At 53.8% G+C, this 27,658-nt stretch overlaps 1 protein-coding gene across 25 annotated transcripts in view; it reads left to right on the top strand.

Moving 5' to 3' along the window:
- The window catches only part of TSNARE1 (t-SNARE domain containing 1), a 169,445-nt gene that overhangs the window by 5,584 nt on the left and 136,203 nt on the right, over positions 1-27,658 (top strand). For 3 of the 25 annotated variants that reach the window (XM_070481736.1, XM_070481733.1, XM_070481726.1), the window contains exon 2: positions 7,352-7,544. The exons of 20 other annotated variants lie outside the window; for them this stretch is intronic. Coding sequence is in view for 1 of the 5 variants with exons in the window: in XM_070481724.1 (XP_070337825.1) it covers positions 26,482-26,488 (7 nt within the window). In the remaining 4 variants the exon portion in view is untranslated. Of the gene's footprint in view, positions 1-7,351; positions 7,545-26,307; positions 26,489-27,658 lie in introns of those variants that run through there. 2 more of the 25 variants (XM_070481711.1, XM_070481724.1) reach the window with 2 other exon arrangements.

The raw sequence follows: 27,658 nt of genomic DNA, 5'->3' as shown, positions 1-27,658 counted from the left end.
GGCTGCCCTCCCTGCACTGGCTCCTAGGAGCAGCGCTAATGAGGAGCTGGCTTCGTTCCCCCGGGCCTGCCCTCCGCCCCCGCTGCCTCCCCCACAGCCAAGGTGCTAATGAGCGGGGGCTGGCGGGCTGGGGAGGCAGAGAGTCCATTCTTCCTGGCCCAGGGTCCAGGAAGTCTGCGCTGACGGGGGGGATGTTCCAGTGGGTCTGCAGCCCTCAGCCTGGCCTCTTAGTTCACTCTTACTGTGCCGGCTCCTCGTGCTGCGTGTCGCTCTGGCCTGTCACTCCTGGCTGACAGTCCTCTCCCTGTCAGGCCGCCTCTCACTTGGTGGTCGCGGCTCCTTGCGGTTTGACCTGATCGTCTTTCAAGCCTCTGGTCAACCTGCTGGGCTGACTTCTTGGCCGCCTGAGCCTGCCTGCCCCTCTGTCCAGAGTGGCCGGGTGCCAGACCCACCTGGCGACCCCCTGCGCCCACTCAAGGCTCAGTTCCATGCTGCTGTCTGGAGGCCCGCCCTGTGCTCGGGGCCTGGCATCGGGGCAGGGCACAGGGAGGCCTGCGGACTAATGTGAAATCTTGTGGCCTGTGGATGTTTGTTTCAGCATCGGGCTCCCTGTGCACTTACCCCCACATTACCTTTGTCTTTCTGTCTCTGGGGGCCCAGCACAGGAATAGCACACAGTAGGTGCTCAGTAAATGCTTGTGCAAGCATGAACTAGCAATTGGAAAGACCTGTTTCTCAGCAGCCTGGTGTGCCTAGGCCACGCCGGCATCTCCAAGTGGGGCACTGATAGACTTGGTGGGCCAGCCGTGAGCAGGCGCCTCTCCTGTGTTCACCGACTCCGCAGAGCAGGAGGGAGACCGCAGCTTGGAGAGGGCGGGTCACGACTCCTGGGCGGCACAGCTGCACAGAGCTGGAGTCTTCCAGAGCCCCCTGCCTGGCTGCCCCAAGGGCTCAGCTTAGCCGGGCTGCTGCATGCGGACGAGTGTTTGGCAGGTGGATGGCATGTGGGGAGGGCTGCAGGGACCCTGAGGAGCGTTGCCATGGCTCCGAGCTGAGCAACGTGGTGGTCTTAGTGCCACTGCTCAGAGCTGGGAAGCGGGGGCATTATTTCCTCTTAGGCCCGGAGAGGTGGTGTTGTTTTCCCAAGGCCACAGAGCGAGTGCAGCGCGGAGGTGGGAGTAGAATGAGTGTGTCCAACCACAGGGCCTGAGTGTCTTTCCCACCCTCACCCTGCAGCATGATGGCCCGGAGTGTGGAGGGCTGCTCCCAGGGGTCCAACCACAGGACCCGAGTGTGTCTTTCCCACCCTGACCCTGCAGCGTGACGGCCCGGGGTGTGGAGGGCTGCTCCCCGGGGGGCCGACGTTGCTCCTTGGACCTGGAGGGGCTCTGCTCAGCCTGCTGTGTACACCCCATTCCTTCCCCAGAGTGGCTCTGTACTGTCCGAACACCGTTGTGTTTGGAGAAAGGGTTCTGTGTCTGGGAGCAGTTCTAACAGTGCTTCAGCCCTCTTACACATGGGGAGGCAGAGGCCAGAGCTGCCTGCCGCTGTGGGGGACAGCCTCGTCCTTCCTTCCACCTGACAGTGGGACAGGCAAGAGCACCTGCCACCTTTCTGTGCCACTGCCCACCTGTAGGAGGGGCCTGGAGGCCGGTGGAGGGAGGCCCCCCAGGCAGCGTGCAGGGTTCTGTTAGGGGCGGGAGTACAGTCAGGCAGCCTGATGCAGGCCCGGGTGTGGGTGGATGGGTAGAGGTCCTAACGGGATAGGCTGGGTGTTGCTGCTGTAACAAGCATCCCTGAAGGGTCAGTAACCTGAAACCACAAAGTTTTGTGTCCGCCAGGATTGCACCAGGACTGGCTCAGTGTAGTCAGAGACACAGGCTGATGGAGCAGCCAATGTCCAGAATGTGCCATCTTCCTGCCGGAGGGCCAGAGAGCTCTGGGGGTCTTGTCCTGGGAACTAGTGCTTGGCTCAGAGGGAGCCGGGTCACTTTTGCTCACAGGTCATTGGCCAGAAGGAATCCCGTGGCTCCAGTTGTGAGGGGCCAGGCTGTGCCATGCTACCCCACTCCCCGAGGAAGGGAGGTGGGACAGTGGTGGCCAGTGCTGCTGTCCAGGGCCACACCAGCTGGCCAGGCAGCTTTGTGCATTTGGAAGGCCACCCTTCCTGCCCGGCTTTCCACGTGCACAGAGAGGTTGGGCCCTGCCGGCCTCATTTCCCTCTAGTCCTGATGTTCCAGGAGGCAGGTGCTGGGAAAGCAGATCAGGCTGCATGTGGCCTCTGCTCTGCACACCTGTGGCCTCGGGCGTGGAGGTCGACAGCCTGGCCTTTTTTTTTTATTGTTAAACTTTTTATTTTGAGACAGTTGTGCATTCACGTGCAGTTGTAAGACATAGTTCTGAGCCATGGTGTGTGCTTTGCCCAGTTTCCCCAGTGGTGGCATCTTGCAAAGCTCTGGTGCAGCGTCACAACCCGGATTCTGACACAGATGTGCTCAGAATACAGGCTGTTTCCTTCACCCAGAGAGCCCTCTGCGGTTGCCCTTTTGTAGCCACTCCCACCGCCCTGCGGCCCTGCCCTCCCTAGCCCTGGGAGCCGCTAGTCTGTCCTCCTTTCCTCTAAGGTCGCTGCAGGAATGTTGTATAAATGAAATCCTGGTCCATGGAAGCTCTGGGGACTGGCTTTTTTCATTGGCGTCATTCCCTGGAGAGTTCTCAAGGTTGCTGTGTGCGTTAGTAGTTTGTTTCTTTCATTACTGAGTCCTGTTCTGTGGTGTGGCTGGACCGCAGTCAGCCATTCCAGAGTCCTGTATTTTAGTATTTTGAATAGTTGATATAAGTGCAAAAGTAAAAACATATAAGGAAGCTTATAGTAGCAAGTTACAAGTCTCCCGTCCCGGCCGGCCAGTCTTGTCTCCACAGGTGACGCTGCTCCTGGTTTCTTATCTGTCCCTCCAGATATGTACTAGTATATACCAGAGAAATGCCAGTGTCAGCCACTGCAGGTCAGCCATATACAGCTCAACCAAATACAGACACACGCTTTTGTGTTTTCCCTGCTTCTTTCTCAAGTCATGTTAGGACAAATTTCTGCACCTTGGTTTTTATGTTTTCCTCCTACTAAGCAAATGGCTTGGAGATCTTTCCATCTCAGTACAGAGAGCTTCTCTTTTTTTTGACAAGTACAGAGTATTTCAAGTGTGGCTATGCCAGGATCGATTCAATGGTCCTTTGTTGGTGGGAATCTGGGTGATTTTCGATGCTCGCCCACCGCAGGGTGGACAACCTTGTTTGTATGTCGTGTGGTGCATGTCAAATACAGTATGTGTGTAGGATAAATGCTCCGAAGGGCAAGGCCTGGGTCAAAAGAGTCAGGCCTTTCTAGTCAGGGTGCACACTGCCGAACCACCCGCCGGGGCTGAGCCAGTTTACCCGCCGCGGAAGGCGTGGGGCGCCCGGCCAGCCCTGCCTGCCCTGCCTGCCGGCTGCAGATGCGTCGCGTTTCCTTTATTATGAACGGGCCTGGTGTCTTTTTATGTATCAAGGAGTCATTTGTATTTTCTCTGTGAACTTACTGTGCCTTGACTTTGTTCATTTCTTAAACACTGCTGTTCATCCTTTCCTCTAGATTATGGAAATTGGCCCTCCGAGTGTCAGATGAGTTCAGGTCGTTGGCCGCCTCCTTTTGTCACTGGGGCTGCTGTGCCGTGTGGAAGCTCCTATGTGGTTGAATTCATCAACTCGTGTATTGTGGCTTTAGGGTTTTGAGTTATAGTTAACAAGGGCTAGCGAGTTTAAAAAATACTGTGTTTTCTTATCGTTTAAGGTTTTTATTCATTTGTCTTTTATCCTGGTGTATGGCATGAGGTGTGTGTCGGGTTTAATTTTTCCAGATGTTTTACCAGTAGTCTCATCTAAATTATGAAATGATCCATTTCTTCCCCGGTGGTTTTAGATTCTAGCTTAGTCATGCCCTAAATCCCCATTTGCATTTAGATTTTTAGAATAAATGTGTTTGAGGGTGCTGGGAGCACTTCGCCTGCGACCTCCCCTCCTGACAGATGGCAGCGCCCGTGCAGTGGTGCTCAGCAGGGTGCGGGGCTGTGCAGCCGGGCTCCGGGCTCGCTCAGCTGGCTGGGCTCAAACTTGGTGCCCACCGGGTAGTAACTCCTCTTTCCCCCTCCCCCAGCCCCTGGCACCCGCCACTCTACTCTCTGCTATGAATGTGACTGTTTTAGACTCCTCATGTTAGTGGAATCCTGTGGTGTTTGTCCTTCTGTGACTGGCTATTTACCTTTGTATGATGTTCTCAAGGTTCATCAGTGGTGTTGGATATTGCAGAATCTCCTGCTTTTTGAAGGCTGAGTAAGATTCCGTTGGATGGGTGTGCTGCATCTTCCTTATCCGTCCACGATGGACGTTTACATTGTTTCCACGTCTTGGCTGTTGGGAAAAGTACTGCAGTGAACATGGGAGTGCACACAGCTCTTCGAGATCCTGCACAGCTGTTAGCTCAGGGCCAATCTTCCTCTATTTTCTATGGGCCGCCACCGCAGCATTGCCCGACGAGAGGTGGTAGGGACACACCTGGGATCTGAACCTGCGAACCCCCGGCCGCGGAAGTGTGTGAACTTAACCACTGTGCCACAGGGCCGGCCCCTGATTATATTTGTTTTTTACAAGCTGTTCCATTGTCCGTGTATGCAGTTGTACCACTGTTTTAATTATTAAGGCCTTAGACTATGTTTTCATATCTCAAAGAACTCATTGCTTTTTTGTCATAATTTTTTTTGCCTGTTCTAGGTTGTTTATCTTTACGTATGGACTTTGAATTAGCTTGTCTGTTCTTTACTCAGTCCTCACCCCAAACACACGTTTACACATGCTCTACTCCCCAAACCTGATTGGTTTTGGGGTGGAATTGTGTTAAATGTCTAAATAACCCCAGGGAGAGTGACATCTTGAATGTGGTATATCTTTCCCATTGTGGACGTCTCCTTTGGCATTCTTCTATAATGTTTTCAAGTTTTCTGTATTTGCAGGAATTTTATCCTTCTTATTGTTATTGTAAGGAGTTTTTTCTCCTATATCACCCCCTGTTTGTGTGTACATGTGTGAATACTCTTGACTTCTTTATGTAATTTTGACCCTTTCCACCCTACTGAATCCTGTTGTTTTTCAGTTGATTATCGTGGGCCTCCAGTCACAGCAGCAGTAGTGATCTTTCCTTCCCCTTTCGGGTTGCGTGTTCCAGGTCCTTCCCGTTGTCTAAGTGTGGGCTGGATCCTTTGGCACAGTGGCAGCCCGTGGCTGTGGGCGCCCAGTGGGCATGCTCTGGTCTTTTCCATGAAGCAGACGTGCTCTTGGACTGGGGTGGACAGGCTTCACGTGTCAGAACCTGGCCTGCCTGTTTTACTGAGTGTTTGTTTTTATAAATCAAGAATCATTGTGGAATCCTGTCAATTCCTTTTTAAAATCCTGTGTGGGACGATCATATGATCTTTCCTCTTAGATGTATTAATATGAGGGATTATACAGTGGGGTTGCTGAGAGTGACCGATCCTGAGTTCCTTGAACGTGCTTCACGGGTCTGATGTAGAGTTCTTTTAAGGTGCTGCTGGCACTTTCTGGTCTTGTGTAATTTAGCATCTTTGCATTGCTCTCCGGAAGTAAGGCTGCTCTGTCATTTTTCTCCTGGTGTGTACTTCTTTTTTCAGATTCTGAGATCAGTGTTGCACTTGCTTCATAAAAATAATTTGGAAGTGTTCCTTCTCATGCATTCTCTAGAACAGTCTGATAGCGTTGAGCCGCCTGGTTTTTAAAGGGTTGATCAGGTTCCCCCGAGAGGCTGCGGGGGCCTGGTGCTTTTTTGTTAGTTTGTTTTGGGATTTTTTTTTCCTTCTTCCCAAAGCCCCCCAGTACATAGTTGCATATTGTAGTTGTAAGTCCTTCTGGTTGTGACATGTGGGATGCCACCCCAGCATGGCCTGATGAGCAGTGCCATGTCCACACCCAGGATCTGAACCGGCGGAACCCTGCACTGCTAAAGCGGAGCGCGCGAACTGAAGCACTCAGCCACGGGGCCCCTGGGTTTGTTTTGAGGAAGAAAGTCCTTTTTCAACTTTCTTTCTTTTGGGAGTCAGTTTTATAAATGACTTTTTCCTGGAAAATTGCCAGTCTTGTCGAGCGTGAGCTATGCCCCTCTGGTCTTGAGGAGCTCGGTCTCCTGGCATTCTCCTCATTGCCCCGGTCTCTGGGGTTGTTTCCCTCCTATCTGCTTCACTTTTGCTTGGTTGGCTAGCTAGGAGTTTCTATTTTATTTTTCTTCAAAGATTCAGCTTTTGGATGTTTTTGTTAAATTGATGTCCTCTTTTTCTGCTTTTTAACTCATCACTTTTTACTTATAGTTAATTTCTTTTGCCTTTTCTCAGTTTATCTTATCATCCTTTTTCCTAGGTGTTTGATGCATATGCTTGATTCATTTGTTTACGTTCTTTTCCAAAAAGTGTTTAATATTTAAGAGCTGTTCCTTAAATTCTGATTGAATATATTTTCCTTTTGGTGCTGTCTGGACGTTCTGCAATTTAGGTTTGCATTCTCTTTTTTGGTCCAAGAGTTGTTTAGGAACAAGCTTTAAAATTTCCCAGGGAAGTGTCCTTTGATTTCTGGGTTTTGTTATTATTCTAGTTTGAGTTGCATTTTTTTTTTTGTGTTCTATTTTTTTAAAGGTTGGCACCTGAGCTAACATCTGTTGCCGATCTTCTTTTTTTTTTCCTTCTTCTTCTTGCAAAGCCTCCCAGTACATAGTTGTATATTCTAGTTATAGGTATGCTAGTTCTGCTATGCGGGACGCTGCCTTGGCATGGCCGATGAGCGGGGCCAGGTCCATGGCCAAGATCAGAACCCTGGGCCGCCGAAGCAGAGCACATGAACCTAACCACTCGGCCACGGGGCTGGCTCCTGAGTTGTGTTTTGATCAGAGAGTATTGACTCTTCTCTTTTGAACTTTGGGTTTATGAGGTTTTGCTTGTGGCCCTGATACAGAGTCAGTTTTCATTGCTGTATCACGGATGCTTCAAAAGAAGACCTGTTTCCTCTCCTGGGTGTGCATGGGTTGATGTGTGCACAGGCAGGTGGTCCACCTTGCTCCTGCGTTTGGGTCGCGTGTGCCCTTGGCTCTTGTCTGCTTGCTGTGTGTGGACCAGGAGGCGTGAAGCGCGGTCTCTACCGTTGGCACGTCTTGGTCTCGTTCTCCTTGAGTCTCCTATGAACCTTGGCTGTGTGTTACCTGGTGCACAGCTATTTATAACTATTCTGGTGTATTCTGAACTGTGCCCATTGGTGCCCCCAGGTGTCTTTCGTTGTCTCGTCTCCTCCTGTCTGACTTTGGGGTCATGCCCCGTCCTGCTTCTGCACCTGGCCTGGCGCACCTTCACCCTGTTGTCCTGAACCCTGTGAGTCCCTTCGAGTGTGTCTCTTACGTCCCACGCAGAGCTGGATTTCACCTCGTGACCCAGTCTGAGAACCTTGTTTGCTTTCCCTAGGTACGTTAAACTAATTTACATTTATTCATAGGTCACGTATATTTGATCTGAGTACTATTGTGTGTGCGTTTTTTAAAAAGTCTTTTACCATGTGGGTTTTGTTGTAAGTTGATGTAGTTCTGATATTTAGGAGAGCCTGTCTTTGACTGAGTGGTCTCCTTGTGGTATGATCTCATGGGATGCCCTCAGCTCTCCATGTCTGTGGGGACCATTTATTAAGTGCCTTCTGTGTCCGGCAGAATGGTGTCTCCCTGTCCACCTCCACCCCCATCCGGGGTGGCCACACTCTAATGCCTGGAGGCTGTGAATATGTTAGGTTGTGTGGCGAAAGGGGACTGTGCAGATATAATGAAGGCTACGGACCTTAAGATAAAGAGGTCCTCTGGATTATCTGGGTGCGCTTGATAGAATCACGTGTGCCCTTGGAAGCAGAGAGCTTTCTCCAGTGAGAAGCGAGAGAGATGTGGCAGAAGGGGACGTCAGAGAGATTCCCAGAGTGAGAAGGATTTGAGACATACGGGCCATGTGCAGGGACTGGCGAGGGGCCTCGGGAGCTCAGGGTTGACCAGCTGGCCGCCAGTGAGGAAACTTGCTGGCCACGCCAGGCCTGGATCCCCCGCTGCCCGCCTTCCCTCCCGGAGCCTGCAGGAGGCGGCGGCCTAGCCGCGCATCTGACCTCCAGACCCTGAGACTGCAGCTCTGTGTGGTTTTGCTGCCAAGTTGGTGGAAGTTTAGTGCGGCAGCAATAGGAAGTGCGCACACCTTCTATGAGTAATTATAAAATTCACGTGCTGTGTTGTCTTCCTCCCGTCAACTGATTTTAGTCAGTAACCCAACCTTTCTCAGTGGTTACCTTTGTACTGATACATCTTCTTGTCCTTCTGTCACTGAAATGTCAGCTGTGATGCCCTTCGACTCTGGGTTCTCATGATGAGGCGATGAGCTGACTATCCTGCCTGGCTTCCTTCCTCGTTTCCCTCTCCATTTTTATGAGTTGAGTCATTTCTCCGCAGTCAGAGCTTTACGTCGTCTGCGTTCTACCTGTCATCCATCCCCACGTTTGTTTGAGTCTGCGTCTCCAGGTGAGTCTGTTTGAAGGGCTCACGGACAGCCCTGCTGATGAAGTTTTCTGTCAGCCTTTGATGGGCTGAGGTTGGTCCTGCAGGTGCTTTCTCAGAATGACTGATGGGAACCGTGTCCCTAAGGGCTGTGTGTTCAAAACTGTGCTTCTGGGCTTGAAGGACCGTTGGAGCGTTGGTGGGATCCTTGGTGTAGACCATCGTTCTTTGAACATCTTGTAGATGTCATTCCCCTGACATCTGGCTTTGGATGTTGCTTTGGAGAAATCTGAGGCCTGCCTCTTCATTCTTCCCTTCACAAATGATTTAATTTCTTTCTTTCTGCCTTAGTTTGTCCATTTTTCCTGTTTCTGTCCTTTTTGATGCTTTTTCCCCTGAAATGTCTTTTCTCCTGTACGCTCTCTGCGGTCTGTCTTCATGTTGTCAGTGCTGTTTCTTCCGTGAGCTCTGCAAGCTCAGGGTTGTCTTCTCTGGCTGTATTTCCATCTTCTTCCTGAGTTCTTGCCATTCTGCTTTGAAGACTGCCTTTGTAGGGACAGTCGCCTGATTGCTTTGAAGTTTGGGGCGCACTGATTTTCCCGTGCTTCGTGGTGGGGTGGGTGTCCTTCACCTCTTGGTGGGTGTCACTGCTCCTCTCCGTGCTTGCCCACCTGTCGTAGTTCTGCATCGGTGCCGGGCCAGTTCTTCTTTCACTGTTCTTTTTAAAAGACATTTAAAAATCTTGATTTTTAAATTGTAGCAAAATACACGTAAGGTAAAATTTACCATCTTAACCATTTCTAAGTGTCCAGGTCAGTGGCACTAAGTGCATTCACATTGTTGTGCAGCCGTTGCCACCATCCATCTCCAGAACTTTCCATCTTCCCGAACTGAAACCCTGTCCCCATTAAACACTAACTCCCCCTCCTCTCTGCCTCCCGCAGCCACCATCCTACTCTCTGTCTCTATGAATTTTACTGTTCCAGGTTCCTCATATACGTAGAATCGTACAGTATTTGTCATTTTGTGACTGGCTTATCTCACTTAGCATAATGTCTTCAAGGCTGGTCCATGTTATAGCACGTGACAGGATTTCCTTCATTTAAAAGGCTGAGTAATATTCCATTGTACGGATGGACCACATTGTGTTTATCCTTTTATCCCTTGATGGACACTTGGGTCGTTTCCACCTTTTGGCTACTGTGAACAAGGCTGCCGTGAACACGGTGTACCGATGTCTCTTCAAGACCCTGTTTTCAATCCCTCTGGGTGTATACCCAGCAGTGGCATTGCTGGATCATATGGTGATTCTATTTTTATCTTTTTTGAGGAACTGCTTTCCTCAGCAGCTGTACCATTTTACATTCCTACCAGCAATGCACAAGGGTTCCAGTTTTTCCACATCCTCACCAACTCTTTATTTTCTTTTTTTTACAGTAGCCATGCTGATGGATGTGAGGTCGTGTCCCGTGGTTTTGATTTGTATTTCCCTAGTGATTAGTGATGTCGAGCATTTGTTCATGTGCTTATTGGACGTTTGTATACCTTTTTTGAAGGAGTGTCTAATCAAGTCGTTTGCCCATTTTTAAAATAGGGGTTTTTTTTGTTGTTGTTGTTGTTGAGTTTTAGGAGTTCTCTATATATTCTGGATGTTAATCCCATATCAGATATACTTTGCAAATATTTTTTCCCATTGGGGGTTGGGTTCTCACTCTGTTGATAGTGTACTTTCTACACAAAAGTTTTTAATCTTGATGAAGTCCAAATTTATCTATTTTTTCTTTTCTTGCCTATGCTTCTGGTATCATATCTAAAAATCATTGCCAAATCCAACATCGTGAAGCTTTCCCCTATGTTTTCTTCTATGAGTTTTATAGCTTAGCTCTTACATTTAGGGCATTGATCCATTTTTGCATTAATTTTTGTATATAGTGTAAAGTAATTGTCCAACTTCATCCTTTTGCATGTGGATATCCAGTTTCCCCACCACCGTTTGTTGAAAGGACTGTCTTTTCCACATTGAATGGTCATGGCACTCTTGTCAAACATTATTTGACCATATCTGTGAGGGTTGTTTCTAGACTCTGCGTTGTGTTCTGTTGGTCTGTGTGTCTGTCTTTATACCACCTGTCTTGGTTACTGCAGCTTTGTAGTAAGGTTTGAAATCAAGAAGCATGATGCCTCCAACTTTGTTCTTTTTCAAGCTTGTTTCGGCTATTCGAAGTTCGTTCATTTTGGATGAACTGGGTTTTTTCTAGACCAGCTCTCTGTAGGGCCCCCCCACCTTCTCAGCGAGGTGGGGATGGGGACCCAGGGGTGAACAGCTTGCAGAGGCCTCTCCTTGGGTGATGCCGCAGAGGCAGGCTGCCTCCTGCGGATGTGGTTGTCTGGGCGATTCTTTCTGTGGTCCTGGCTCCTCTGCTCTTGAACCTGGCTGACCTCTCAGGAGCTTCTCATGCCCACCCTGCCCCGCACTCCCATTGCTCAGTGGTGTGGCACAGACAGGCTTTGGAGTTCAGGGTCAGCTTGGGATGCTCAGGGCATGCATTTCTGCAGGTGCTTTCCGAGCTCTGTCACTGCTGCCCTGCATCCCCTCGCCACTCGTGAACCTCACTTTATTTCCATCTGTGGGGAGTCAGGCGGTTCCACCTGCTCGAGGTAGCCCTTACCTGTGTTTTGGGGCCTGCAAATTGTATTCATTTCCTACTTTCTCTAGATACGAAGTCTGAGCTTTTAAACTTTTCGTTTATTTTTGGGCATCATTCTCCTCACCATCCTAATGTGGTTTCTAGAAGGAAATAGGAAAAATATATGCGAATGTATGTAGCCATGTTTATACTTGAAGTGTTTCCTCATAGTCAATAAATTCTAAGAACTGTGAACATGAGAAAAAGGATAATGTGGTTCAAATGACTGTTGTGGGCTTACACGCAGTAGGCACTTAGTAAGGACTCACGCACACCCCTGCACCCTCCTGTTGTGACAGTAGGGCCACCAGCCCTGGTAGGGTTGAGCTCCAGCTTGCGGGGGAGGTGGACTTGCGAGGCTCTGTGTGGGATGTGGGCCAGCTCTGGGCCTGGAGCACTCAGCACCGTGGACAGCTCCAGGACTGCCTGGCAGGGCCCTCTGACCCGATGGGCCAAGAGCGGGGCCTCATCCTGGGCAGGGGTGAGCCACCAGAGGTGCAGGGCTGCCCTGGTGTCCCAGCCACTGGCCTGGCCTCATCCTCACCACTCACTACGGCAGTGGAGTGGGCAGTCAGAGGAGGGGCTGTGGGCTGTTGCTGTGGGCTGAGGCTGAGGGAAGCTCTCCTTTCCCCAGGCAGCCCCTCTCAGCTGGTTCCCCATGTCTGCTGCTGTCACCCTGGACAGATGTCACCCTCTGTGATTTAGCTCTGCCACCTGTAAAAAGAGGACCCCCTATCTTCTCTGAGACCTTGCTGCAGCCGTTGCCCCCTCCTGTATGGGGGTCTTCCCATCCTCAGTCAGTCAACTTAGTGACGTTATTGCCATTAAAGCAGCAGACAGACAAGCTACCACCCCCCTCCCTCAGGATCACTTCACCCTGTAGGCTGCGAGGGAGGAGGTGCTGATGGCCTGGGCGGTGGCAGTGGAGCTGGTGGCTCAGAGAAGGACCGGGCTGCCACCAAGGGTAGGCCAGGCGATGCTGCCACTAGGGGGATGGCGGGGTGGCGGTGGTGGTTGGTGGAGGTTTCCGGGTGGTCAAGGTGGTGTGGCGTCATGGGTGGGGTCGTGCTGCAGTTGGTGCTGCTCCTAGCGGGGTGGTGTGATCTGACAGCAAGGTTGGGGTGAAGCTGTGCCCTGTGGACACTCATGGTGTGGACAGTGGTGATGGTGCCTGCTGGGAGAAATCGTCTGGCTGGTCACCATGCCCAGTCCCATGTCTCCCTGCTCCCTCTGCTTGGGGCTTCCTCTCGGCCCCCCAGCTCCCTGCACGGACCTGGGCGCCTTCTGTAACATTCGTGAGCGTGGGTCTGTCTCTGCCCCGGCTGGTGCGGGTCTTCAGGGCAGAGCCTCCGTCCTCACAGGGAGAAGTGCTCCGGGTGTGGGGTTCGTAAAGGGTGCCCTGTCAGAATTGAGGTTTCGGGTGTGTGCCTTCCCCCCTTTCTCTTCAGGACTGCCCCTCTTCCCCGTGGCTCCCCTTGAAGGGGTGGGGACAGAGCCCTGGACTTCACTGTCTCTTGTTGAATTCTCTTGGCGGAGCCCTTGTTTCCCTCTGGCCTCTGTTGGGAGACCTGAGCATGACTCGAGCTCCAGCCTCATGACCCCCAGCTGATGGCTACAGCTGCTCTGAGCCCCTGAGGCCTTGTGGGACCAAGCCAGCTCAGGCTTTGATGGGAGAGGGACCTGGATCTGGAACCTGCCTTCGACTCTGACCAGGTGGGCTTCCTGGGCAAGTTTCTAACCTCTCAGAGCCTCAGTTTCCCCATCTGTGAATAGTGACAGTAAAGCTTCCTTCCCCGCAGGCCTGAGGGTTAAATGAAATGATGGCCACAGGCTCCGAGTCTAGGGCCTGCTGGGCCCATTCTCCCCTGGAGAACTGGGCTGTGTGTGAAGCAGAATGGCTTCCCTCCAGGGCGGGGTGTGCTCAAGCGAATGGGGGCCGCGGCTCCCCTCTTTGGCTGTGGTCCTCCCCCACCCCTGCCGCCCTTCCCCCGGAGGTCTCTGGGTCTGAGCAGAAGTGTGACTTCTGGGCCGCATGCAGCTGTGCAGGTGGGCGCCCTGCCCCGTGACTCAGGCGATCTTCTTGCTCCTTCACTGCCCCCATCCTGGGAGAGGGCCTGGCTGACATGCAGGTGGCTAGGCGGTGGGGAAGGGAGAAGTTTGTGCACGGCCGGCGTCCTGACCGCCCTCGGTGCTGTCAGCAATCCTGCTTCTCCATGGCCCGTTCTGGGCGTTGTTCTGCCAGGTGCCTGGGGTGCCTGGCTGGCATTCTGTTTAACGTGGAGTCCAAGTTGCTGTAACAACACTCCGATGCGTGTCATTGCACCCAGCCGGGCCTTCCTCTGCCTCGGGCTCTGTGGTGCACACACAGGCACATGCACGTGGGGTGGAGCGTCTGGCCTGGGTGTGGGTCGGGGGAGAGGCAGGCACTGGTCAGGGGACTGGTGGCCTGAGGGGGGCGTGGGCCTGAGTTGGGGCTCTGTGACTCAACCTCCTCGCCCTGATCCACCTTAGGGAGGTGAGGGCGCATGCCCAGGTCGCCTGTGAAAGGGGACTTACCCCGGGCTGCAGTCAACTCTCCCACTGAAGGAAATGAGAAAACTCAGCCATCTGGACTGGTGATCGGTGCCTTCTCCTTTTGGTGTGTCCTGCCCCTCAGAGGCCTCACGCCCTGGCCAGCCTGAGGTGGCAGCATGCTGTGAGGAGAGGGTGCTTTAGCTTCTGTCCCCGAGAGCTGCTCCCTGGCCATGCCACAGGCTGCCTTGGCAATGCCGTGAACCTCCTTCTCCCTGTCGCCTCGCGACCCTGGGCAGGTCTTACCCCTGGGCCTCCATGAAGGGGGATGACATGTGTCATCTCCAGTGTGCCTGTCTGCGCACGACCTGGGAGGTGGCTGAGCCTGCCTCGTGGGAAGGAGTTGGATTATGAGGTCTGGGCAGGTCTTTTCTGGCCTGTCCCATTGAGGGGGCTATGTCCTTGGTGTTATTGTGGGGAAAACCACAGGGCACTCTGCACAAGCTTGTCTTCCTGCCTGCGCCTTCCTCCCTCCCTCCCTGCCTGAGAGATACCTGGGCCCAGTGGGCTCCAGGACTCGCTCCTGCCTTTGCCATCAGCCCTGAGCCCTCTGGACGCCCTGACCTCTCCCCTTGGCACTCGGAGCATGGCTGGCCCGTGAAAGAGGAGGCCGCATCAGCCACTGGAAGGAGAAGGCACGGGCTGGGCCTGGCCACCGGTTACATCTCTCAGTGCCGACTGCAGGAGCCTGAGCAGCTCGCTCCCCCACACCCAGGGCCCAGCTCTGTGCGTTAGTCCTCATCCAGGACATGTATTGAGTGGCCAGGCCTGGTGATGGGATGGCCAAGGTGTGGCCTGGCCGCAGGCTGCCCACGGCCTGCAGCCAGCTGCCTGGGGAGAGCAGTGCCATTGGGTGGGATAGCTGTGGAGGCAGGGCTTGCCCAGCAGTCCAGGGCCGGGCAGGTTCCCAGGGGGCCTCTTTTGGAGCTGACTCTGAAGATGTCTAGGAGCCCAGTGGGCTGGCCAGGATGGAGCACTCCTAGTCCCAGCAGATTCGAGTTTGTGAAAGCCTGCGGCAGCTGTGTGCAGTGCTGGCCTTGAAGATGAGTGTGTGTGTGGGTATGTGTGTGTGCATGTGTGTGTGTGTGTGTTTGTGTGGTGAGGGCGGGAGGGAAGGGCATTCAAGGATTTTGAGGCTTTTTTCTCCCTCTATTAGAAGAAAAAAGAAAAGCTTTACTTTGTCTCACTTTCCAAAAAATAACACCCACTCTTTGTGGAAAATTGGGACCAGAGAAGCAAAGTGAAGGAAGCACAAGTCGCTGCATCCCCTCGTGGTGTGAGCACTAGGCCTGCCCCAGGCTTATCCCGTTGTGGTGTGAGTGCTAGGCCTGCCCCAGGCTTATCCCGTTGTGGTGTGAGCACCAGGCCTGCCCCAGGCTTATCCCGTCGTGGTGTGAGCGCTAGGCCTGCCCCAGGCTTATCCCGTTGTGGTGTGAGCACCAGGCCTGCCCCAGGCTTATCCCGTCGTGGTGTGAGCGCTAGGCCTGCCCCAGGCTTATCCCGTTGTGGTGTGAGTGCTAGGCCTGCCCCAGGCTTATCCCGTTGTGGTGTGAGCACCAGGCCTGCCCCAGGCTTATCCCGTCGTGGTGTGAGCGCTAGGCCTGCCCCAGGCTTATCCCGTTGTGGTGTGAGCACCAGGCCTGCCCCAGGCTTATCCCGTCGTGGTGTGAGCGCTAGGCCTGCCCCAGGCTTATCCCGTCGTGGTGTGAGCGCTAGGCCTGCCCCAGGCTTATCCCGTCGTGGTGTGAGCGCTAGGCCTGCCCCAGGCTTATCCCGTCGTGGTGTGAGCGCTAGGCCTGCCCCAGGCTTATCCCGTCGTGGTGTGAGCACCAGGCCTGCCCCAGCGCTTTCTTGTCCTTTCTTTATTATGCGTCTCTTACAGGATTGCAGCTTCGCTCTGTAACACTTCCCGGACTTGCTTTCTCCACTTGAGGGCGGTGGGGCCACCTGCTGGGGGGTCAGGGAGGCGGAAAGGCTGATGGAGGGGTCGAACAGGGAGCCCACTGTCTGGCTGGGGAGCCCTGTGAAGGCGCTGGCCATGTGGAAGGGCATCATGGGGCCGGGGCCAGGCGGTGGGTGGGCATGGGGAGTGAGCTCCGGCCTTGTGTTTGTTGAGGATGCAAGGATGTGCCCTGATGTGGACCCCTCTGGCTCTGCGTCCTGGCCTCGCTGCTCCCTATGAGGATGCAGCCAGAGAAGGCTCTGTGATGCTGCAGCCTGTCTGGCGTCCACGAGCCCTGCCGAGGGTCTTGGCTCACTGTGTATGGCCTTCTGCTCCTGTGTTGGTGGGAGGCTCGGGGAGGAAGTGGCGGGGGTGTGGCTGCCGGGGCGAGGCTCCCTCGTGCAGCCTCCTGGGACTGGTCTGCAGCCACAGCCCTCTGAGCAGCTCTGTGACCACTTTGAGACACAATTTACGTGTGCACCCGTTTATAGTGTGCAATTTAGCGGTTTTTAGTATGTTCACAGTGTTGTGCAATCATCACCACAACCTAATTCCAGAGCATTTCACACCCAGATGGAAGCCCTGTGCCTGTAGCACTCGCTCCCATTCCTGCCCCGATCTCCCTAGGCCACGTTCTGTCTGTGTAGATTCGTCTATTCTGGTCATTTCTTAGCAAGGGGATCAGACAGCACGTGGGCCTCTGTGGCAGCTTCTTTCCCTCAGCAGTGTCTTCCAGGGCCATCCCGTCCTCGTAGCCTCCGTCAGAGTGTCACTGTTAGCTTTTTAACCTGTTTCCCTCCAGTGTTTCGTCTGTGCATGTGCAGTTTCGATTGTGATATAATTAACATGCAGTGACATGCACAGGTCTCCTGTGTGCACTTGGTGAGTTTTGACAACTGTGTTCACCTGTGTGACCAGCAACAGAAACCAGACAGGACATTCCCGTCCCCCGGAAAGTTCCTCCTGCCCTTCTGGCTGCTCCATGCCCACCGCTTTCTGAGTTCTCTGTATCTTACCTGCTCGAGGATTTCACGAGTGTGTTATGTGGCGTGAACTCTTTTCCGTCTGGCTTTTTGTGCGTGACGGAATGTTTCTTTGAGTCCCACGTGTACCCCGTGCATCAGCAGGGGCAGTCTTCCGGAGGACGGGTGGGCCACGGTGCGTCCCATCTCCTGTGGTGCATCTGGGCTGTTGTCATGTTGGGAGATGATTCTCGGGCTGCAGGGTGTGGTCCCTTTGGCTCCATCACTTTGCAAGAGCTTGAGCTGCTTTGTCCCCCGAGGAGGCATATCTGAAGCTGGGTGCCTGGTGCCCCCTCCCTGGTGCCACTCATGGTGGCCTAGCGCTGAGCATCCCGGACGGAACCACGTCGTCGGGTTCGCCTGCCTCTGATTTCTCACAAGTTTGTCTCTCATGTGGCAATGGGTCCCCTGCATTTCTTCCTTGGATCATCTGGGCACATCCTTGGTTTGCTTACGTTGCCTTTGGGTGTGTTTAAAAATCAGTTTGTAGGAGCGCCTTCTGTGTGAAAGATACCGGCCTTTGTCCTATTGGTGGCAAATATGTTTCCCCTTTATCGGTTGCCTTGTAATTTTGCCAGTGGTGCATTTTGATTTACAAAAGCTTTTTATTTAATACACTGCCAGGTCTATTTTCTGTGTGCGTGTGTGTGTGTAACATGGCTTTTGTATTTGTGAGATGTTTTCTTTTGGTTTGTTTCGATGTTTTATTTTTATTCATTTTTAAACTATTTAACCCTTTAATTTCATCTGGATCTATTTTCATTTGAGTTGCGAGATGAGGAACTGGCTTACAGGTTTTTTGAATTGCTCATAGCTTTGTCGGAACGTTGACTCACGGACGGTTGCCGACAGGACTAGTGAGCGGACTCTGGGAGAAATGGAGTCTTCCAGTGCTGGCCCTTCCCCGTGGTTGACGAGGGCTGGTGCTGACGTGGGGGAGCCTCGCCTTGGTACCGCAGAGAGATGGGTGGGAGGGCCAGGGCCCAGGGCTGCGTCTCCCGTGTCAGGACCCCCAGTACGCGGGGGCGGGGGCAGGCGCTGGCTCTTAGGAATGCCCACTGCTGTGACCATGACATGGACTGGTGAACATGATATTTTTTCATTGTGACTGACTTGATTTGCTAATTTAAGGGTTAGGGCTTTGAGAGATCCTGACAAGTTGGATGGCAGACTTAACCAGGAGGTGCGTCGAGGGCTCCCCAGTGGGCTGAGCACACAGGTCGGCTGCTGCCAAGCCTGCCTGGCGAATCCAGGGAGCAGAGGAAGCTGGACCCACCCCAGGGCCAATCCCGCGGGGCACCTTCTTCTTTCCTGGGTGGGCGTATCTCAGGCAGGGACTTAGAGGCAAGTGGGGGGACAGGCCTTGCACTGGGGTGGACTCCTGCCCTGCACCGGCACAGAGCAGCTGCTGCCGCTGCCCCTCATGGACCACCCCAACCTGGGTACCCGCGAGCCCTGCGAGGTGTGTGCCGGCACCCAGAATGGAACCTGGCACGTCGCGCCTTGGAGCGTGCCGTCCACCCATGGCGCCGCTGTCTGCTGGTGGGGGCCACTCCTGCGCGTGCTGTGCGGGCGCAGCACTCCTGGACTGGGGCGTCTTCCACTCAGCCTGCGGTGTCCCTGCGGGAAGGGACAGGAGCTCACGATGTTAGGCACCTGCCTTCCGTCTTCTGTCTCACGGCCTCTGTCTCTGCCTGGAAGAGTCGCAGTCCCTTCTGGGCTCAAGAGCCGTGGGCTCACCCAGGTTCTCCCTGGAGTGCTGGCCCAGCAGGTGCCCGGTGGGTCCTGGGCTGGGTCCTGTGCCAGGCCACTCCTTGGCCCTGCTGTGTTTCCTAATGCCCAGCCTTTGGCCAGGAGCCTGTGCCCAGGCAGATCCCGGCGGGTCAGAAGGGCCTGGGGGTGGGTCATCACAGAGAGCTGGGGCCGGTGCTCTTTTGCTGTGTCGTGGTCTTGGGGTCCCCTGCCTCTCACCAGTCCAGGCCTCTGCGGCGGCCTGGGGTGGGTTGCGGGGACTGCAGCCAAGGGACATCTGGCAGGAGCCCTGAGGCCCACCCTAGCATGGAGGAAGGCAGTTACCGAATTGTCTGCAGTGCCAGTCTTCTGGTTTCCTGGGCCAGTTGGGGGTGGATTGGGGTATTGAGGGGAGAGTCCAGGTTGTCGCTGCCATCCGCCTGCCTCCCTTCCTGATCGGGTGTTTGCCCAGCCTCCCGTCTGTGTGGACCAGGCACTGGGCTCGCAGGACCTTTAAGTCCATCCCAACTGTCCTCTGAAGGTGGCTGCGCGTGGCCTGAGCCAGCCCCATGGCCCTGGCTGGTCTGCACCCTGCGGCTCCTTCAAGAACCAGATGGTTGTCTTCCCCTGGAGTCGTCTCAGCTCCAGGCCTGGCCTGCCTGCCTCCTCCTAGTCCTGGGGTCCTGCTCTCCTTTCTTGTCTTCTCATGACATTGAAACACGGAGGCCAACAGAGACACACAGACATCATCTGAGAGAGCTTGGGGTCTCAGCAGGTGGATTGGGGGGGACACTGGGAAGATGCAGGGGATTGGGATGGCGAGGCGGCCTGGAGGGGCAGAGAGAGGGACAGAGAAGGGAAGAATCCAGAAGCAGGGCGGGGGCCTGGACCAGAGAGGCCCGAGTGGCCTTTGCGAGTATGTGTGGATTTGACCCAAGGCTGGCGGGAGAGGCGGCAGCTGGACCCGAAACAGCAGGGGAGCGGCCGGAGCCCTTACTGCATTAGGGGCCTTCTGTTGTGCACATGAGCTCTTTATCCTCCAGCGTCTGGGAGGGACCTGTTCCAGAGGAGGGGATCCAGGTGAGGAGAGGCTAGAGGCGGTCCCTGTGTCAGTCTTTCCTATCACAGCGTTTTGATGGTGAGTCCTTCCCAGGAGACTCCGCCCCACACGGGCCTAGGAGGGGCTCATCTTTCTTCTCAGATACTACTTTCACGAAGATAGCCATGGTCCATTTGGAATGTATTCTTTTTGTTATGTTAGACGTGGACAGTTTTTTTCCCACATGGCTGGCCAGATGTCCCAGTGCCATTTATTAGAAAGTCCTTCTCTGACTGGAGATGCTGCATTTATTATATGCTAAATGTCCATATGTACATGGGTCTGTTTTTAGACTTTCTGATTCCATTGTCTCTGTTTTGTGCACAGTTTTAATTATAGAGGCTTGCTAGCGTTTGCTGTAACCGCTTTATTGAGATGTAATTCGCGTATCCTATAGTTCGCCCTTGTGAGACGGGCAGTTCAGAGCTTTTCAGGATGTTCACAGAGTGGTACGTCCATCAGCACTGTCCAGTTCCAGGCATTTCCTCACCTGAGAGAAGCCCACCCCTGCCCATCACTCGCTGTCCTCCAGTCTCTAGCAAGCGCCTGTCTCCTCGTCTGGATGTTTCTTAGGAGTGGAAGCATACGTGTGTGTTCTTCTCTGGCTGGTTCCTTTCAGGCAGCGGAGTGTTTTCACAGTTCTTGCACGTTGTGGTGTGTGTCAGTGCTTCATTCTCTGGGGTTTCTAACAGTCTGGTAGAGTTGTCCTTTCTGTTTGTTCACTGTTTTCCTGGATGTTCACCGTCTGTTTGTTTCCTGCGTGAATGCCCTGTGAGCTGGTCCAGCTCTGGAAGTGCTCGCTGGTGTTTCTCCCGGGTGGGAGGAGGGACGTCTTCAGGAAAGAGGGCCGTCCCACCCAGGAGCAAGCGGTGCCTGTCTGTCCCCTCGGCTTCACCTTTCTGACTCTGGAGCGCAACGAGTTTCCTCTGAGAGATTTTCCCATTTCGCGTTAAATCCATTCCTAGGTAGAGTATCTTCTTTGTTGCTGTTGTGAACGGGGTTTTCTTTACCGTTCTGTCCTCTGACGGGGTGTTTGTGTGTGAAGGCCTTTGCTGTCTGCGTGTGAGTTTTATACCCTGCTGCTCCACTGAAGTCTTTCGTCCTTTGAATTTTAACATTGTCACCAGGGTTTCCAAGGCCGTTGTGTCATTTGCAGCGAGAGAGCGTTGGCCCACTTCTGTTCCCTGCGTCTCTCGTTGATCCCTCCCGTCGGACTGCACTGGCCACCGCCTCTGCGCGCGTGGGATGGTGCTGGAGACAGAGGGCCCCTCTGCCCAGCCTGGATCTGCGGGAACTGCCTCCCGTGATTCCCTTGAATTACGCACTGCTTTTAGGACTAAAGGATGTTTGCTTCATCATCTTGAGAAAGGTTCCTGAGTGCTTTCATCAGGAACTTTGCCGATGCTGTTTTTCGCGTCTGTGGAGACTCTCACCACCTTTTCCCTTCCGTCCATTGACGTGGTAGATTACGTCACTGGGTTTCCTGACGGTGAATGCACCTTGCATTCCTGGAAAAATAAGCCAATGGGGTTCTGAATTTTGTTTCTTGGTATTTTATTTAGTATTTTTGTGTCGATATCCATAACTGATATTGGTTCATAGCTTTTTTTGGACTGTGTTTGTCAGGTTTTGTTATCAACGTTATATGTGCTTCATAATGAGAATCAGAAAGCTTTCCTTCATGGTCAGGGCCCCGGAGTAATTGATGGAGCATTGGAAATACTTGGCTTCAAAATTTGGCAGAATTCTCCTGCAAAACTATCTGGTCCTGGTGCTTTTTTGTGGGGTAGATTTTGTGATGACTGTTTCTCTTTCTTCTGTCCACATTTGTCTGTTTAAGCTTTCTGTCTCCAGTGGGTCACTTCTGGTGAGCTTCATTTTCCTAAGACTTTGCCCGTTTCATCCGTGTTTCACACCTGATTTACACAGAGATTTGAAAGTAGTCTTATGATTCCTTCGCATTTTTCTGTTTCGGTCATTCTTCCTCTCTCTTAAATTTCTTATATTGTATATTTGTGCTTCTTCCCTTTTTTCTTAACTAAGTTAGCTAGTGGGTTGTCTTATTTGTTAGTATTTCTTAGAAAATAGGATTTTGATTTATAATTAGGTCTATTGTTTTTCTATTTTCTGCCTCATTAATTTTTGTTTTTATTTATACTGTTTTCTTCCATGTGGTTACTTTGAATTATTTTATTGCTCTTTTTCTAACCTTTCAAGCTCAGGATTTACTTCGTTTGTTTTCATTTTTTCATAAAGTATTTAGTGTTAAAAATTTTCATCTGATCATTGCTTTATTTATTTATTTATTTATTTTTGGTGAGGAAGATTGTCCCTGACTACCATCTAGGCCAATCTTCCTCTGTTTTATTTGTGGGTCGCCACCACAGCACGGCTTGATGAGTGGTGTGTAGGTCCACACCTGGGATCTGGACTCCGAACTCTCGGCTGCTGAAGTGGAGTGTGTGACCCTAACCACTCTGCCACTGGGCCAGCCCCTGACCATTGCTTTAAATGTATCTTATTGGTTTTCATATGTGCTGTTTTCACTGTTATTTTTTTTTAGAAATTCCTTAATTTTAGTTTTTATTTTTCCTTTTTCTCCAACAGTTATGAAATAAATTGTTTTTAAAAATGAGAGAGACTTCTTGGCTTTAGAAAACATTTTAAATGTGTGTCTCTATTAATGCCCATGCCACACTGTCTTGATCCTGTAGCCTTGGAATCTCCAGTCCACGGATATGGTGTGTCCCTTCATTTATTTGCATTTTCTTTACTTTCTTTTCATAATGTTTTTGAGCTTTTAGAATACAGATCTTTCACTTTTCTTCAATTTATTTCTAAGATTTATAAAAGTTTTCAGTTAGTTTTTATTTTAGTTTTAACTTAAAACTTTTGGACATAAATTCTAGATTTTCAAAAGGTTAGCAGAGGGGCTGGCCCAGTGGTGCAGCGGTTAAGTGTGCACATTCTGCCTCGTCGGCCCGGGGTTCGCCGGTTCAGATCCCGGGTGTGGACACGGCACCCCTTGGCACGCCATGCTTTGGTAGGTGTCCCACATATAAAGTAGAGGAAGATGGGCAAGGATGTTAGCTCAGGGCCAATCTTCCTCAGCGAAAAGAGGAGGATTGGCAGTAGTTAGCTCAGGGCTAATCTTCCTCAAAAAAAAAAAAAGGTTAGCAGAAAGACTTCTTTCCTCCAGATTTCCCCACATGTGCTTCACCTTCTGCTCTTTGTGCGCACACCTGCTGCAGACACGTGTTCCTCTGAAACGCTTGACGGTGAGTTGCAGACATGCTGCTCCTTGACCCCAGACACGTCATCTCTTTCATCGCCACAGCCGGTGGCCAAAATCAGGAACTTAACCCCATACGATACTCCAGTCTGGTCTGAGGACCTTGTTCTCCTTCATGGGGCAGACTTTGCGAGTGGTCCTAATGACACCCTCTCAGCCTGATGAAATGCAGGCTCGCCTGTTGGCTTTGGTGACGACGTCTCCAGCCTCCTTTAATCTGGAACAGCTCCTCTGTCTTTGTTTTCCAAAATGACGTTTGTGAAGATGGCGGGTCAGTTATCTTGTAGCCTGTGTCTGACGTGTCTCGCGGTCGCACCCTTCTGGCAGGAGAGTCTGGAAAGGGCCGTTGTGTCCTCCTCGGTGCGTCCACTCAGGAGGCACGTGGTGTTGGTTTGTCCTGTCGCTGATGATCTTCACTTAGCTTGCTTGGGCAAGGTGACGTCTGCCACCTCTCGAAAGTTACTTTTCCTTTTTCAGTTAGTATTTTGGGGAAGATACGTTGAGATGATCTAAGTATCCTGTTAATTCATCAAACCTTCACCCACGAGCTCTGACATCCATCGGCCATTCTTGCCTGAGCCAGTTCCATCATTCCTTCCACAGTTGTCAGTTCCTGCTCTGTGGAAGAGCTTTTCGTTTTTTTCTTATTTATTTATAACAGCGTGGACTTGTGGATTTTTATTTTATTCAATAAGTTATAGTACTTTATTACTGTTATCTATTTTCTTGCTCAAATTGTCCCAGCATTGGCCAGTGGAAGCCTTTCAAGCTTGTTCCTGTGTCCTGAGATGTCCCCACCTACCTGTGAGCACTTCCTTACTCTTTTGTGTATCAAAATGTCCTAGGCTTGTCTTTACTTTCTCTGCCCCAGCCCTGGATTAAGCCATTTCTCCAAGGAGTCTTAATTCCTCTTAGGGAAGAATGGTCTTTTGTAACCGAGATCTAGGTGCTAGGTGTGCTCATTGCTGTGGGGTATTGTAGTATCTTAGGGCACAAAGCTAGGAAGTAGTGAATGTCATACACCTGCACATCTGTGTGAGTGTGCGTGTGTGTGTATGTCTGCCCACACGCGTCTGTCTGTGCCCGTCTCTGCATGGTGAAAATGGGATTCACACTGATGCCTCAGAATTCCCTTCGAGGGTGCTGCCCGGACAGAGGGAGGAGGGGAAGGGAGGGGGTGCTTGGCAGGGTGATGCGGAGGTGAGGGAGATGCCGTCCGCTTCCTCCGTAGCTCATGGTCTGTGGGGAGGGCCAGTGCGAGGCCGGCCTCAGACTATGGTACTTGATGCAGAGAGCGCCCTGAGGAGGGGCAGGTGGCAGGAACTGCTGCCGCAGGTGGTCGGCGGCCTCGTCCTCCATCCTGTCTGTCTCTCTTTGACTCTGGGTAAGTCACTTTCCTTCCTGAGTTCGGTTTTCTCATATTAAAAATTGGGGTTTGTGCTGGATCAGGGAATACCTGGCACAGGTGTCTCTATCTCCTCCCTTGGGTCCGTGGTAGACATCTGTCATCATCCAGGACCCCCTGTGACCCCAGTCATCTTCGCCACATGTCACTCTGCTCTTGGCACCAAGTGTGACCAGCCTTGGGGTCGGTCTGTTGGGCAGCCTGGTCTCGAGTGGTGTCCTGGCCTTCATCCAGGTTTCCAAGCTGGTTTGACTTCCGAAGCACCCTACAAGGGCACTTTCGTGTGGCTGAGGTCATTTTGGTAGCCTGAGGGCAGTGGTCAGTGAAGGGAAGTGCGGGTCCAGATGGTGTCAGTCCAGCCTGCAGGCTCTTGCCTGGGCTGACTCATGGTGTCTGCCCGGCCCTCAGCATCCCCCTGGAACAGTGTGGGCGGGACTGGGCGTCACTGTTGCCTCCCACCTCACCTTCCCTGCGGGCAGCACCTGGGTCTCTAAGCAACGCAGCCCAGGCCTCCTGCCTCCCTGAATCTGCTGGCTGTCGTTGGAGGCTGGGCCCAGGGTGGAGCAGTGTGCTGAGCAGTGTCAGCTGCGGTCCCTTCCCAGCTGGCGGGCGTGTGACCAGGTGAGCCGAGAGCGGCTATAGCAGGAGGACCACGGCAGTTGGGAGAAACCCCCGGGTGGCTTTCCTTCCGCACTGCCCAGCACCATCCTGTTCCTCCACCCAGCCCTGCCTCCTTCAGGAAGCCTCCGGGATTCCCCCCGACCCCGCAAGTCCCATTGCCCCTGAGCCCCGTCTGCCTGTTTGGGTCAGCGAGGCAGAGAGGGGGATGGGAAAGGACAGAGAGTTCCAGGGAAACATAGTAGCATCCCAGGAGTCAGGGCCAATGGGCCTGAAATCTCAGCTGCCCTCCTGGCCTTCTGCTTACTGCTGGCCTGGCACTGTGGCCAGAGGAAGGCTCACCATGTGTGTGGTGCGGGCACCGGGGCCATTGATGGCGGGCATGCTGCGGCCCACAACACAGCCTGTGCCCGGGATGATGGGCAGGAGGGCAGCCTGGTGGTCTTACCTGGAGAGCTGATTAAGCAGCACTGTGGTTGTGCAGGGTGAGGGGATGAAGAGAGGGGTGGCAGGGGTGAGCCCTGGGGTTGACATGGGGCACAGAGAGGAGAGAGGAATGGAGTGCTGGAGGACACTGCCCCGGAGGCCCTGTTCTGGGGTTGGGACTGGAGGGGCTGTGGCCAGAGTGTGGACCGCAATGGGGAGGTCCTGGGGTGAGGTCCCCAGGGCCGTCCTCAGTGACGAGGTCTGGGTGTGACTGAGGCAGGCGCGGTGGGGAGGACCGACTCCGGGAGGAGGGGAGCTCGGGGCTGGGAGGCCCCCTGCCTGGGACGGGGTGTGGTCACCAGCTGGCCTGCTGTGGACCGTGTCTGTCTGTGCCTGTTGGGACACAGAGTGGCCACGCGGCTGGGGCTCCAGTGCCACCACCTCGCTCCTTGCGCTGAGGCCCCTCCTGGAGGATGCCAGGGAGGCCAGAGATCCAGGCTCGGCCGGGGAGGGAGGCTGGGTGCACCTCCCCCTGCGGCCCGTGGATCCAGCAGCTCCTTCCTCCTCACCAGGCCCCCCGCCCTTGGGACTCTCCCTGGCAGATACCAGGGTATGGGGCCAGCAGACCCTGATGTAGCCGCCTGGGGTTCAAGAAGGAAGGCCCCGAGGGCAGCTGTGAGGCCGGGCCTGGTGGCTGCATCGACCAGGGGCCCTTGCGCACTTGTGGGTGTTAGGGTGGCAGCAGAGACAGGGTTGCAGAGACACCCGGAAGTGTGGGGACAGATGTTATGAGGGCGGCCAGTGCCTGCTTCCTGCGGCGCCCTGCGCCAGGGCTGCCCTTCCTGGGACCTCCTATAGTGGGGGGACTGGCTTCCTGGCTAGGTCTGGCGGGACGCCTGGCCAGCTGGGGCAGAGCCGGGCCTGCACTGTGTGCTCTGCCGTGTCGGTCGGAGAGCTCTCCAGGGGCTGGAGGCTGGCAGGAGATGGAGGACACCTGCTGGTGTCACGTTGGTCACCGAGGCTCACTGTGGCTCCATCGGGAGTCTGGCCCGCGTGTCAGCTCTGCCTCTTGCTGCTGGGAACGAGATGCCGGGTGAGCTGCAGGCACCTGTGCAGATGTCCAGCTCTTACCTGCAGAGTTGCTGTGAGGCCACACGGTGGCCACAGGTGGAGACCTGCCTGGGTGGGCCTCGGCCCCTACATCCTGGGGAGGCACCTGACCTTGGTGGGCACCCTGCACCGCCCCTCCCAGCCACAGGCACTGGGGCTCCCTTGAACTTTGTTCACTTTCCCCTCCTTAATTTGGTGGTTTCATTTTGCCCTAGAAAATGGATTTCCCATTAAGGACAGGCTGTGGAGACCTTGAGGTCAGTCCCTTTCCTGGTGGGGTGGGCCCTGGATGCCGTAGACTGAGGGTCTGGGCAGTCTGCCTTGGGGGCTGAGGCCGTCGTCAGGACAGTGCTGACCTGCTGTCGTCCAGGCCCTGCACTGTCTGCCCCTGGCCCCATCAGTGCCTGCTCCCCTCTTTTTCCAGCAGTGTCTTTGCAGCCGAAGGCTGGGTTAGGGTCGAGTGAACGCAAGGTCCCAGGCCTGGCTGCTGAAGCCTGAGCCTTGAGGAGGGAGTAAACTCCGCCGTGTCACTGCCTTGTGTCCTGGAGGGTGGGGGACACAGGCCGCCTCAGGGCTTCACCCCCAGGGTCTTGTGTGGGCAGCGTGGGAGGCCATGGAAGGCCAGAGGTCACGTCTGCAGAGGGCCTGGCACCTAATGAGTGCTGGCCCTTTTGCCCTCCTTCGTCCGTGCGCTCCTCCTGCTCTGGGTTTTCTTGTGTCCTGCAGGGTCCTGGGTCAGCTGGGGCCTGCGGGAGGCCGAGGGCCAGAGGAAGAGGGAGCACCCGTTCTGCAGCCTCCCCACTGGCCTCGCCTTGGGCCCTCCCTCCTGGGAGGTGGTGCTACTTCCTGCTGTCACTTCCTCCGCAGGGCACACCGCGCGTGGTGCCCTGGCCGGTGGCTCAGCCCTGGGGTCACGCCACATTAGCACCTCCCTGCTTGACTCTCCGGGGCCTCCTCTGCCCGGCACATCTGGTCAGCAGCAAGCATCGTGCCCCTTCCTGGTCTGTCCCTGGCTGGAGAGCAGGACCCCGAGGGTGGGCCGGGACTGTAGCTCTGCACCGTGTCCCCACCGCGTTGTGGTCAGAGGCTCAGGACTGGGTGCCTGAAGGTGGACTGATTTAGGCCTCGCTCTAGTCTGCTGAGGGGGGGCTGG

The sequence above is a fragment of the Equus asinus genome, chromosome 12 (genome assembly GCF_041296235.1).
Source record: "Equus asinus isolate D_3611 breed Donkey chromosome 12, EquAss-T2T_v2, whole genome shotgun sequence".
NCBI lineage: Eukaryota > Metazoa > Chordata > Mammalia > Perissodactyla > Equidae > Equus > Equus asinus.
The sequence above is the reverse complement of the archived record's forward strand: the minus strand, read 5'-3'. Positions and strand labels throughout refer to the sequence as shown.